We start from the raw sequence: 13350 nt of genomic DNA, 5'->3' as shown, positions 1-13350 counted from the left end.
CAAATCTTTGTACTCTGACTGCAAAAACTGAGTCTTTAACTACATAATTACTTGCTGTTTCACTCCATCCTCAGGTAGATTCTCTCCTACCTGCAGTGGAAGTGGCACCTCATCCTGTGGAGCGCTGTGAGGATGGCTGCAGGTTGTTCCAGTTTCATGCCAAGTCATGTTAACTGGAAACAGAATCCACAGATAAGAAATGAACTATGATATAAGAGAAAGATATGATGTTTTCTAATTTTTTTCAGGACCCCAAACGTCTTGAAACTGATTTCTAATGTGTTCGATCTTCCCTGGAATCTAAACGAGATGTTTTAGTCACCAAAGCTGACCAGGAAATCTTTATTCCTAAGCAGAACTCAAACAAAAATCAATCTAAAAAAAAAACAAAGGGGAAAAACTGCCTTCTAAAAGTGGTCACAAACTGGAGTGTCATGTTTTTACTGCTCTGGTTTTCCACCGTATGAGCCCCACACAGCCTGTGCTGTATCTGCTCACCACTGAACTGAGTTGGAAATAAAAGAAGTTGTCAAAGGTAACGTATGCCTGCAAACTGCTGGGGTTAGGGTTAGGGTGCCGGGGTTTCCGTCTTCAGGTGAAAACTGATGAGAAGCTGCAGGAACGTTGCGCCTTTTTGCCGTTTCGTGATAATTCTCATTTCTTTTGGGTCTTTGCCATTAAGATGAACTCTATAAAGACAGAATCGTCCACAGAGACACAACAGACACAGCAGCATGAAATAAACCAGAATCATTCATTACAACAGAATCACAGTGAGACTCAGAGTTTTACTCAGATCAACTGCACCTCTGAGGATTTAAAGGGAGGTAAAGCACAGCTCAGGTGTTCCAGGTGCAATGCAACGTACCGAGCATTGTAGGAAAGCACCGACTGCTATGCCTTTTGCAGAGATAAACACTAAATTTTTTTTAAATACTGCACCATGGACATTTGGTTAAATGTCTGGAAAAAGCAAAGTGTGGTGACGAGTGTGTGCGTGACAACTGGAGATGCATCTTTTAAAAACCTTCATTAGTCTTTTATCCTGAAACTTACAATCATCGTGCTCTAAAGCAACAAAAAGCATAAAATAATTCAACTAAAATCTGCTGTTATGGGGAAACTGGTGGGATGCTGATGAACTGTTTTACTGAGCTGGTTGATGAGCTCTTCTGTCAGATTAAATGTGAGGCAAGCAGCAGAAAAGCAGAGTCAACTTGCAGAACTATGATTTATTAATGTGGGTGCATATGAGTGGAAGTGAGGGCTAAATAAAAAGTGTGGTCTTTTTGGATCATCCAGCCACCGGTTAATGACTACCGAAACAGAGCTGCCATTTTCCTCAGCTGTTACTTCACATCCTCTGGTTGCTGCTGTCTCTGTAAATACAGCAAGAACCTGGTGAATGACTCTGGAAACAATCTAATTATTGAAACCCAACCCCTGCAGAGGATGTGCAGTGACCTCCATGCTCAGGTAAAATAAGTCCCATCATTTCGTTCTCTCCATGTCTAACGGAAAGACGACACCACGCGGTGTTTACCTGCAGCCGATGCATCATTAATGCAGAGCTCCTCCCTCGCTCCTGGTGAGCAGCTGTGTATGAGACAGGTTTGCCTCTCAGGGGCAGTGAAGATCCACCAAACAGCTTCTGAATCAGTTCAGAGGAAATATACCAGCAGAAACCGAGACCTGTGAATCCTGACAGCACACCAGCAGCACACCACAAGACCCTCAGTGAGTCAGAGTGTATTAATAGACCACAAACAGCAGGTGCTGCCACTGCATCTTCTACTCACAGCCAATTACGAAGCTCTGCAGGTGTTCCCAAAGAACCACGCATGCAGCCAGAGGTTAGCCTACAACATCAGCCTCTTTGTCTTCCTCCATCCGCAACCCTTGCGAATGTTTCTGCTTTCGTAAGCATCCTCACACACACACACACACACACACACACACAGGGAAATGTTATCAGGTCGGCTGTGACTCAGCTCATCAGATCTGTCACTCCTCACCCGGAGGCTCCAGAGCAGCAGCAGGTTTGAGAGGAGGGAGAGGAAATGGGTACCACTCAGCTGACACAGAAGTCCTGCACAAGCACTTCAACGAGTCCTCATCACGCCCACTCGACTCCTGAATGCCACCAGCTGTGTTGATGTGCTGCATCTCGCTGCAGTCCACCTGCCCACCTCCCTCCAGGGGCAGAACAAACATTCATATCATCTTCCGTTCAGAAGTCCCCTCCCGGTGCCCGTTAGCTTCCTGCCTGTCTTCTTAAATCACATTCAGCTACTCAATCATGAGTTTATCCTCTGAACATTTGGTCTTTTTGACTAAGAAAATGCTTTTTTGGTCCACAGAGAGCTGAGAGGCAACCAGAGGTATTTCTAACTGGCTTAGTTTGGTCCTGTTTGAGGTTTAACATCATTTTGACAAGTTAGATTAAAACACATTATAAAGATACAAAAGCAGAGTTAAAATAAGAATTATTCCTGTGTTAGGGAGATGCACACGTTTACAGTCTAAGGCCCAGAGGAAAAGCAGCTCTCAGTGATGTTCTTCTAACTTATTATTGCTGCTCCATCATAAGCACTGTAGAAATCTGCTCCTCCTGCATGCACACATGCATGCAAGGAACCAACACGATCCACGCAAACACTGCACATACACAGACCTGCAGCAGCAATACACGCTTCTCGTGTTTCTAAGCCAAAGCGGCGTCACATTGGCCGGCGATAAAAACAACCCGTGTGAGCTGATATCACCAAGCACAGTGATGACGAGGACGCTCGCTAATCCTCAAACAGACCCAGCGAAAACCTCCGGAGGCTGAGAGATGTGAAGGAAGTTAGAACTCAAACGGTTTCCCTCCAAACCTCATTAATAACTCCTGATATTTAAGATAAGTTCAGTTTAATTCTTGTTTTTCATCTGAAGCTCATTTTGTTTAAAGGTTTTGGAGAAAGTGAACAGATGCTGCCACGTTCCTGAAGGTTATATCAGTACCTGTCATTTTAGTGTTAGCCTGCTTTATCTGAGGCCATCCTTAACGGATCTGTCAACGGTGGGGTTTTCTCAGGCTCTCGTTGCATCTCTGATATTTACAACAGCTTCAGGAAGGAGCTGAAACACAGAGGCAGTTCTACATTCAGTTTCACGTCTACATCTTTATAGAGGAAAAACCGGCTGAGTTGTTGTTTAAGAAGCCTTCAAAGTCCAGTGTCTTCATTAGCTTTAGCACTGCAGACATTCATGAGAAGCCTCTCTGCAGGTCGAAATGTCGCTGATAAGAGTTAAACTCACCATAAGGCTTAAATCTACTGGATAAAGAAAAACCTCCTCATCTGCACTCATATCTCCTCGTCTCTTATCCTGTAATTACCCTACCCAGTCCATCTTTCATCTCCAGCACTGTGCTGGGGGGTGGGGGGGGCTGTCAGATGCGTCCATTGCCATGTGTGCTGCTGCGCCTGCCGGATGTGGGGTGGGAGGGGTAGTGCAGCTCAGCTGTGGAGAAGCTGGAGGACGAGGAGTTGGAGGAAGAGGTGAGTCCACAGGCTTCACAGGCCAGAGCCAGCTGCCGCAGGGCATCCAGGGAGTCCATCTTAGCTCCACGCAACAGGTCGCTCTGCCCCTGAAGAACATGGAAACACACGGATCTCACATTTATGATCAAATAAAAACTCAAATTTAAATATTTCTTTGGGTTTATAATACACTGAGATGTGTGAGAGTAGATAGTTTTTAGTCCTGACTCTTCTTTTGTCCTGTTTGTGTCCAGTTTCCGCTACCATCTTGTATCAGTTGTCTCATCACTTAATGCAAGGATCAACAAACACGAGGCATTCATTTCCAACAGAGAAAAATCCCAAGAAGAAATCTGAAGAGTATTCATTTAAAGCGGCAACTGCAGTTTGGGCCACTAGGGGGCAGCAAAGCGTCCCTCTCCTCCCCTGATGAACCATTCTCTTTCTAGCTGCTACATACGTCGGCATGTTTACCAGGTAATGTGCAGGGAGATCAGCTGATAGAAACAAAACTAAAAGAAGCTGAGGGAAACGAGGGAAACCTACAACTTCCATCAGGAATGTCCGATCCGGGTCCTGAAGAACCACTGTCCTGCAGGTTTTAAATGTTTCCCTGCTTCTGTGATCTTTGAGGACTGGAAGTGGACAACCCTGATGTACATAAAAAAAAAAAAAGCAATTGAACTGCAGAAGGTGGCCTGTGCAACGAGTGACTAACTTTATTCTTTCACACTAAGCGTGTCCATCTGCACGTTTCATCGATCTTTAAACAAGAAGGTCAGCTCAGTTATGACTTTGATAACGAGGACTCAGTCCACTAAGGTTATCATTGAAAGGAATCCCAATGGAGGGACGGCAGGTGTAGAAGGGAATTAACGTCAACCCTGAATCTCAGAATATTCTTTTTATCCATCCAGGTTGTTTTAATGTCTACAGTGGCGTTTTACTGGTAGCAGATTAATCTGCGTTGTGTCACATAAAATGAAACGGGATAAAAAAGAAAACACATATAATTTAGTTTGAACTTCCCCTTTAACTACTTTGCAAACAGATGGAGGGATGTTTGTATCTGCTGCTGCACCCTGAGCTTCCCGTATTCCCGGTACCTTTAGCACAGTGATGTTCCAGGTGAAACTCTCCACAGCTTTGTTCAGCTTGCGTCCCTTCAGCCCTTCCTTCTCCCCCAGCCGAGACAGATCCTCATGGAAGTCCATTCCTGCCGAAAACGAACATTGTTTGTGAAATCAGTAATTCAAATGCAGGAAAAGTGCAGCTTTCAGGCTGTGGGGAGGATTTACCTGAAGCTAAATATCTACAGGTAAGCATCATCAGTGTGTGTTGATGGGCGTTTTGTCACATTCTGGATTGACGTATTTATGCAAACAGTAAACAGCCACCACTCCTGACATTTCCATTGGCAGTTAAAGGTCAAGAGTTTCTAAGATGGAGAGTGGCTCTATAAATACACAGCTGAGGCCGTGTAGATGCCTCTCCTTCCCCGTCAAGGTGGCGCAGGTGTCACACTTAAAAAATTCAGAGCTGCAGATTTATAGAAAAGCAACATCAACAGAAAAATGTGACTAAAAACAGACTCGACCTCTGAGGAGTCGTCCTCATTATATTCCTGTTGCTCAGTTGTTCATTTGGTGACTTGTACATTTAATTATCTCACCCACACTGCAGTCATTAAACTCATTATCAGTAATGTTTCCACTGGCTTCACCACATACCGGCCCATTCACCCATCTCTGCATGCTTTACCTTCTCGGTGCACCTGGTCAATCCTCTCCTGGACACCATCTGCGTTCTCGATCAGCTGTTTCTGGGCAGCAATCATCTGAACAGAGAAGAAGAACCTCATTTCAGCTTGTATTTATATATTGATTCAAATAATTACAACCCCAAATCACACAAGGTTTATTTTAAAGAATTAGCACAGATTAAATCCAACATCTCATTTTAAGTCTGTTTATTTATTAATATACATTCATTTTTGTAATTTGTCTATAGCATGTTGCAGAAAAGGTTGACCAGAACTTTCAGGCCATAAAGATGTAAAAATTAATAATGACGCCATGCAACACATGAGTATGATGTATGATGAGTATAAGAATGATCTGCTCAGACAAACATCCAGGAAAGTCAAACATGTTCACAGGATCTCCGGTTTGACACCAAATCTCTGACAAAATCATTCAGTTTAACCACAAAGTTCCTCAAAGAAAGACTGGAAGGGATTTACGAATTTCTCCCTCTACAGTCAGAATATCATTAAACCAGTTACTGAAGTTTTTTTTTTTTTTTTTTCAAAGAAGTGACAAAAAGTGTGAGTCAGATACAAAAAAAAAAGAAATAAACGAATCGCAAGATAAAGAAGAAAATTTCACCTAAAGGTGTGAAAAGAAAAATAAATAAATAATAAAGTTTAAAAAAAAACTTAAATCCTACCTCTTTTCTGAAGTTCATTGGTCACTTAATACAGGTTAAATAAAAATATATAAACTAATAATACACATATATATGCAACTATAATAAATATGGTAGCACTTTTAACCAAAGCGCTTTGCAATATATCACATTCACACACTGATGGTGGAAGCTGCTATGCAAGGTGCTAACCACCACCCATCAGGAGCAATCTGGGGTTTGGTGTCTTACTCAGGGACACCTCGACGTGAGCTCAACAGGCCGAGATTCAAACCGGCAACCCTCAGGCTACAAGACAACCACTCCACCCACTGAGCCACGCCACCCCTGAAACAGGACGTGAACCAACTACAGACTGCTCTAGAAAGTCCAACCCAGTTTTCCAGCCTCTGGAACAAGATTCAGCGTCAAACGCAGAGCTGAGATCAAGCAGAACCAGGACTGATACTTGACCAGACTCAGTATTGACCAGGGATCGGGGTTCTGTGATGGTACGGGGTCGGATCAGGGTTCTGTGGTGGTGCGGGGTCGGATTGGGGTTTTGTGATGGTACCGGGTGGGATCAGGGTTCTGTGATGGTACGGGGTCGGATCACAGTTCTGTGGTGGTACCGGGTGGGATCAGGGTTCTGTGATGGTACAGAGTTGGATCGGGGTTCTGTGATGGTACGGGGTCGGATTGGGGTTCTGTGATGGTACCGGGTGGGATTGGGGTTCTGTGATGGTACAGAGTTGGATCGGGGTTCTGTGATGGTACGGGGTCGGATCGGGGTTCTGTGATGGTACTGGGTGGGATCAGGGTTCTGTGATGGCACAGAGTTGGATCACGGTCCTGTGGTGGTGCGGGGTCGGATCGGGGTTCTGTGATGATACCGGGTTGGATTGGGGTTCTGTGATGATACCGGGTCGGATTGGGGTTCTGTGATGGTACCGGGTGGGATCAGGGTTCTGTGATGGCACAGAGTTGGATCACGGTTCTGTGGTGGTGCGGGGTCGGATCGGGGTTCTGTGATGATACCGGGTCGGATTGGGGTTCTGTGATGATACCGGGTCGGATTGGGGTTCTGTGATGGTACCGGGTGGGATCAGGGTTCTGTGATGGTACAGAGTTGGATCACGGTTCTGTGGTGGTGCGGGGTCGGATCGGGGTTCTGTGATGATACCGGGTCGGATTGGGGTTCTGTGATGGTACCGGGTGGGATCAGGGTTCTGTGATGGTACGGGGTCGGATCACGGTTCTGTGGTGGTACCGGGTGGGATCAGGGTTCTGTGATGGTACAGAGTTGGATCGGGGTTCTGTGATGGTACGGGGTCAGATTGGGGTTCTGTGATGGTACCGGGTGGGATCAGGGTTCTGTGATGGTACAGAGTTGGATCACGGTTCTGTGGTGGTGCAGGGTCGGATCAGGGTTCTGTGATGATACCGGGTCGGATTGGGGTTCTGTGATGGTACCGGGTGGGATCAGGGTTCTTTGATGGTACAGAGTTGGATCGGGGTTCTGTGATGGTACGGGGTCGGATCGGGGTTCTGTGATGGTACCGGGTGGGATCAGGGTTCTGTGATGGTACAGAGTTGGATCACGGTTCTGTGGTGGTGCGGGGTCGGATCGGGGTTCTGTGATGATACCGGGTCGGATTGGGGTTCTGTGATGATACCGGGTGGGATCAGGGTTCTGCTTCCTTCATCTTTTCTAGAGACGTCCATGCAGTTTTCAACAAGACGATGAAGAAGCTCATTCTGCTACATTACAGCAGCATGGCTGAGGAAGAGGAGGGTACTGGACTGGCCTGCCTGCAGTCCTGACCTGAAACAACAATGACCTCGTACTGTTGGACACATGAAGACGTGTTTGCAGGAAGAATGGGACAAAATAACTCCAGAAACTCTTCATCACTCGGTTTCCTCAGTGTAACAAGATGTTGGGAGGAGGAATGGAAACACTACAAAGTGGGAAAAGCTGCGTCTTCCACACCATCCCAACCATTTCTGACGTTAAGACCAAACCACTCTCAGTTAAGGCTGAATCAAGCATTTATCTCAAATAAGGAATTTATGGAATGAAATTACAGTCTGAAGTGTGAGGTTTAGTATGTGTGATGACCAAATCTCATATGTGAGATCAAGCTGATATTGGAGTGCAGACCAGACCAACTGTGGCTTCCTGATGCTGGCCTGCTGGCCTCACATGCAGCGTTAACTGAATGATGGGAGCTGTGTGTTTGGAGGTGTGTGTAGGTGTAAATAACTACCAACAGTTAGGAGAGACTCATCTGCTGTGAGAGGGGACTGAGTGGGAGGAGGCGCAGCTGGTAGTTATAGGAAGCATGTGGGTAACACTACATGCCCGTCGTCACACGGGATCATTCTGCATGTTTAATGCTTGAGGAAAGCATGAATGCATGTGGCTGTGTGTGTGTGTGTGTGTGTGTATGTGTGTGTGTGTGAGTGTGTGTGTGCACTCATTCCTCCTGCGTTAAAGTACATTAAAAAAAGAAAAGAGACAAGCTAATTAAAAAATGAAGCTGAAAGTCACTTTGTGCTGTTATCCAGTAACATAAAGACATCTTAGATCAAGCAGGAAGGCGAATGAACGTGCAGCTAAACTGAGACGTGAGGTGAGGGGTGCAGGCTGGAAATCATCCCCCACCAACCCAGCAGATGTGCTACTGCAGCTGGATGAAGAGTGAAATTTATACTGAGTAAAAAGCAGGAAACACAAACATGTGCAGGTGGTTGACGGTGGGAAGAACCAGCTGGTGAGACGAAGGAAAAGACCCGGCCTTGTGGCTTTTAGCTCGTTAGTGGCTGGAATTTAACCAAGAAAAGACATTTAACCCCTTCATGCCTGTTGTAGCAAAATTACAATAAATCCCTACCGACCTTTCTTTATTTTATTTCTTTTTAAAAATCTAATTATTATTAATAATTATTTTATTTCTATTTATCTAATGAAATCATTTGCTTTTATTAAATCTTATTTATGGATTTATTTTATATTATTTATTTATTATTTTTAACTTATTTAGTATTTAATTGTATTATAGTGTTTTTCTCTGTTAGATATATAAATCTATTTATTTATCTGCTTTTTATATCTTTCTATTTATTTGTTTATTTATCAATATATCTAATCATTTATATATTTTCTATTTACTTATTCATTTACTTGTTTGTTTTACTTTGATCAATCTTTTATTTTTTACCTGAGAGGAAATCTTTCTGTTATTTTACTAATGCTGTAAAAATGTAAAATTCTTCATTTCAGTTGAGTTCAGAGTAAAAGTTTGTTCCTTGTTGGAAAAGGGAAAATGGGAGAATGTTGTTATTTTCATGAAAAATGTGAATAAAAACCAAAAGAAACACGTACAGTGAAATGTCTTCAGATGCATTTATAATCTAGATTATTTATAAAAGTATTTGGCGGATGAAAGTTCTGATTAGCTGCTAACTTTAAGGCTCTACCAGCCACACTGACTGGTGATTAAAATAAATTTAAAAAATAAAAAAGGTTTATTTAGAGGGATGAACTGTGCATGATAAAACTAACAAACTCTTTCTTTAAAATTTGTGGATTTGGTGAAATATAATACATAAAAAACAAATAGTTTTAGTCTTACTTTTTTATACTAAAACCAAAATAACAAAATTAAATATAAAATAAATTCTTTAATTAGAATTAAACCAGGGATTTTAACTATGTTTTGCATAAGAGCCACATACTTATCAACCCTCATTATAATGTGAGTAATTTTGCATTTAATGTTGTTCATAAAGTTCCATCCACAGGGGATAAATAGAAATGTTTTTATCCATTTTCATTTAAATTTCCTCTGTTCGTGTCTTTCTTTTTGTCCTTGTTAACTCTCCATGCCAGGCCCTCCCATGCAGGAGCTAGCCTTTTATTTCAGTTTATATACATTTAAATATCATTCCTATATCTCAAGAAATGTTTCATGTTTTGGTACAACTCAAAACAACTTTTAAATGTTTTAAAATATTTACTGAAATTCACATGCATTAAAGTTTAATTTTATTTATTTATTTATTTATTTTCTGTCCTACAAGTGCTTTCTAGCACTGACCAGGTAAACACTGTAAATAAGAATTTGTTCTTAATGTTTTGCCTGGTAAAATAAAGATGAAATAAATCAAAAATTCTCCTCTATAATTATTTTACAATGACATCTGCTGTAACTGTATTTGTAACAAATGATTTGTTTCTTATTGCAGCTCAGATTGATCATTTTCATCAGTTGATGCAGAACTTTGATCAGATTTTTTTTCTTGGCTTAATTAGAAATTGTTCCTTTTTTATCATAAATTCAGTGTGTGTTAGCAAATGAAATGGTAAATGGACTTGTACTTATATAGCGCTTTCCAGTCATGTTGACTACTCAAAGCGCTTTACGCTACATGCCACATTCACACATTCACACCCCGACAGGCACATCGGGAGGCGACGTGGGGTTCAGTGTCTTGCCCAAGCACACAATGGCATGGAGTCAGGGGAAGCCTGGAATCGACCCACCGACTTTCTGGTTGGTGGACGGCTGCTCTTCCTCCTGAGCTACAGCCGCCCTTGATGATATAATGATATAGAGTATATAATATAGAAGTTTATAAAATGATGTAGTGATTGACGTTTCCTCCACCAAACAGAACACTGAGGGGTTAAAGCTGCTTCCTCCGTCTGGGCATTAGATGGTATTTGAATCCCTTCCTGCAGATTTCTAGACGTGCATTGAAGAAAAGCTGGTTTTAACTTTAATCTGCTGAGAAAGCTTTTTTCTTAAAAACTGATTCTCATTTACTGAGCTAGAGAACATTGTGCAGGGCTCACTTTTATCTGTATTAAACCTCTGTGACGTCATTTACATTATAGGTCATCTGTGTATTTTTACTTTATTACAAATGGAGGTTCACACACTCATCGTTTCCCCTTTTATGCCTTTAGTGCGATCTTTTCTGTAGCTGGTAGATGAAGGTACATGTTTTGGTTTATTATCAGAACCTCTTTACATTTCCTGTCTACTTTTCCGTCACGTCAGCAGAAATAGAAGATTTCCTGAGATAACTGTTTGAAATGTCAGCGAGTGCAGTGAGAGATGGATAAACTGAGCTATTTCTGCTCTCTGGACATGAACTATGCTGCAAACTATCATGAGTTGAGAGGACAATGTTAAATGTGCCACTGCTTTTTTATCACTTTTACCAGCAAGAAAATTCCTCATCCCTTAGTTTCCTGGCTAAAGAAGAACGACAACATCTCTGTCCACTTTAGAGCTTCTGCTAATTTCTCCACTTCAAGCACACCACACAAACAAGGAGTCGCATGAAAGCAGAAACTCTGATGGTTACAGAGACGTCTGTCTCACTGTGGGACAGAAACTCTGGAGCTAGCAGCCAGAATCAGAAATCAGGTCTTACTGTTGCTGTTTTGTGGTGAAAAGTTTGATTCCAGCTCTAAAAACTCTGCTAACGTATTCTCCTATGGCTCTGCCTTTGTTTGAAATGACTCATGAAGGTCCTGCTGGTTTCCATGGAGACGGTGAATTTTGAGGCCATTACTTGATTCTCCTGACTCTGACCATTGATAGAGGTGTCCATCATCATCGTCATTCCTGAGATATTTACCTGCAGGTTCACTTTTTACCTTCTACTGTAGCACAGTTCCTCATCAGATATTACTTTCCTAGGATTGCTTTACTCATTCTTAGTATTGCTTTACTCATTTCTAGGATTACTTTAATCATTTCTAGGATTACTTTAATCATTTCTAGGATTACTTTACTCGTTCCTAGATGAACTGGGCTGCTTTTCTTTGGTTTTCACTGAAGGTAATATGGGTTACTTTTACGCGGAGATAACCATTTCCATTTTCTACTGTGTTCCAGATGAATTTACTCAGACACATTAACACATGTCTTGATTCTGACACGTCTGTAGTAACCTCACTTCTCAGCTTTCTGTAGAGACCAGGATTATACATACAGCCCTTGTAGTTATGAAGACATTCTTCATTTATTTTGGGTGTGTCATTTCAGACAGGAGGTAGAAAAAATAGGCCTCGTGAAGAAGAGCTTGATCTCAGAACTCCGGTGGTCTGACATACTGACCGTGTCATAGGCAGCGAGCAGTTTGCGAGTCGTCTCCGAGAGGCTGACCAGCGGCTCCAGACAGGGGTAACCCTCCCTTAGCACCATGGTGGCCCCCATGGGGCCCTCAGGGCTCTGCAGCCTTGTGGCCAGGCTCTGGATGCACTGCTTCAGCTTGGCCACAGAGGGGAGCCCACACTGCTCTTTGAAACCGGCTGTGGAGCTCTGGAGAGGAAAAATGAGGTGACAGGGTTAGATCAGATGTCCATATTCTGCTGAAAAACTCTGCTGGGGCAGTAAAATAAAGGTTCACACACCCCTACACTCACACATGCTGTCCTCTGCTGCCTCTCTTTTAGATTTAATCAGTTTGGCCGTCCTTTCATCCACTGAAATCAGTCTGAACTTAACTGTGGCAGAAAAATGGAACAGAAAAAAAATCTAAGCTTTTGGGAATTTTTTAGCCACTGCAGGTGTGTCAGGATGTAAAAATGTGTTAAGCACTCAAATAGAAAACCTCAATTAAGTGAGCTGCAACGGGACGGGCGATTCTCACACCCCACCTGCACAACAGTGTGTGTCTGCGTGTGTGTGAGAAGCAGGAACAGAGGTGTGATGGATAATAACTGACCCTGGCAGATGAGCGCACAGCTGGACTCAGAGACGGAGAGGAGGGGAAGGACGAGGAGACGGAGCAGAGATATTCAGAGCTCCATGTGATTGAGCCAACAGTGTTTCTGTGTAGGACTTAGTGTGGGGGTGTAGGTGTGTGTGGGAGGATGTCTGACAGACTCGGCTGGAAGCTTTCTGTTCATACCGAGGAGGAACAGCAGGATATTTCATTTATTGTCCTAGAATTTTATGTAAACTCAGCAAAAATTATAAATATACATTTTAATCCATAAATGTGAATTCATTACAAAACCAAAATAATTTAAGGAGAGTTTGTTGCATCTGTTGTGTTACGGAGAGCTCTGTGTTGAGATGTAACAGCCAGGGCTGGAAACCCAGGAATAAAACCACAGAGATGCAACAGTGATGTGAAAAGCTGATCAAAATTTCCTTTTTGTGTGTGTTTAGGAAATTAGATACAACATGTTTGTTAGCTTCAAAATGGCTGGTGGTTGCATGTTTCCCCAAGTTGTTGCTCTTTTTTATTCAGCACATTTAAAATATACAGTTGATAGAAAACATTAAAGTGCAGGAAGAGGCAAAAAAGCCCAAACAGGCTTATATCAAGTCTCCACTTATAACAAAATAATGAGAAAAAAATAGGTTTTTAAGAAAATATACTAGGGTAT

The 13350-nt window shown here is 42.6% G+C and overlaps 1 protein-coding gene across 1 annotated transcript in view; it reads right to left on the bottom strand.

Moving 5' to 3' along the window:
* Positions 1–568: 568 nt before the first annotated feature.
* plcl1 (phospholipase C like 1) overlaps positions 569–13350 on the bottom strand; it is a 116253-nt gene continuing 103471 nt past the window's right edge. The window contains exons 9-12 of the mRNA XM_042002072.1: positions 12071–12274; positions 5289–5364; positions 4634–4743; positions 569–3634 (exon numbers count right to left, since the gene is read on the bottom strand). Of these exons, the coding sequence (XP_041858006.1) occupies positions 3437–3634; positions 4634–4743; positions 5289–5364; positions 12071–12274 (588 nt within the window). The 3' untranslated portion in view covers positions 569–3436. The remainder of the gene's footprint in view (positions 3635–4633; positions 4744–5288; positions 5365–12070; positions 12275–13350) is intronic.

This window comes from Melanotaenia boesemani, chromosome 12 (genome assembly GCF_017639745.1).
Source record: "Melanotaenia boesemani isolate fMelBoe1 chromosome 12, fMelBoe1.pri, whole genome shotgun sequence".
In the NCBI taxonomy this organism is placed as follows: Eukaryota; Metazoa; Chordata; class Actinopteri; order Atheriniformes; family Melanotaeniidae; genus Melanotaenia; species Melanotaenia boesemani.
This window is presented reverse-complemented; position numbering and strand designations above follow the sequence as displayed.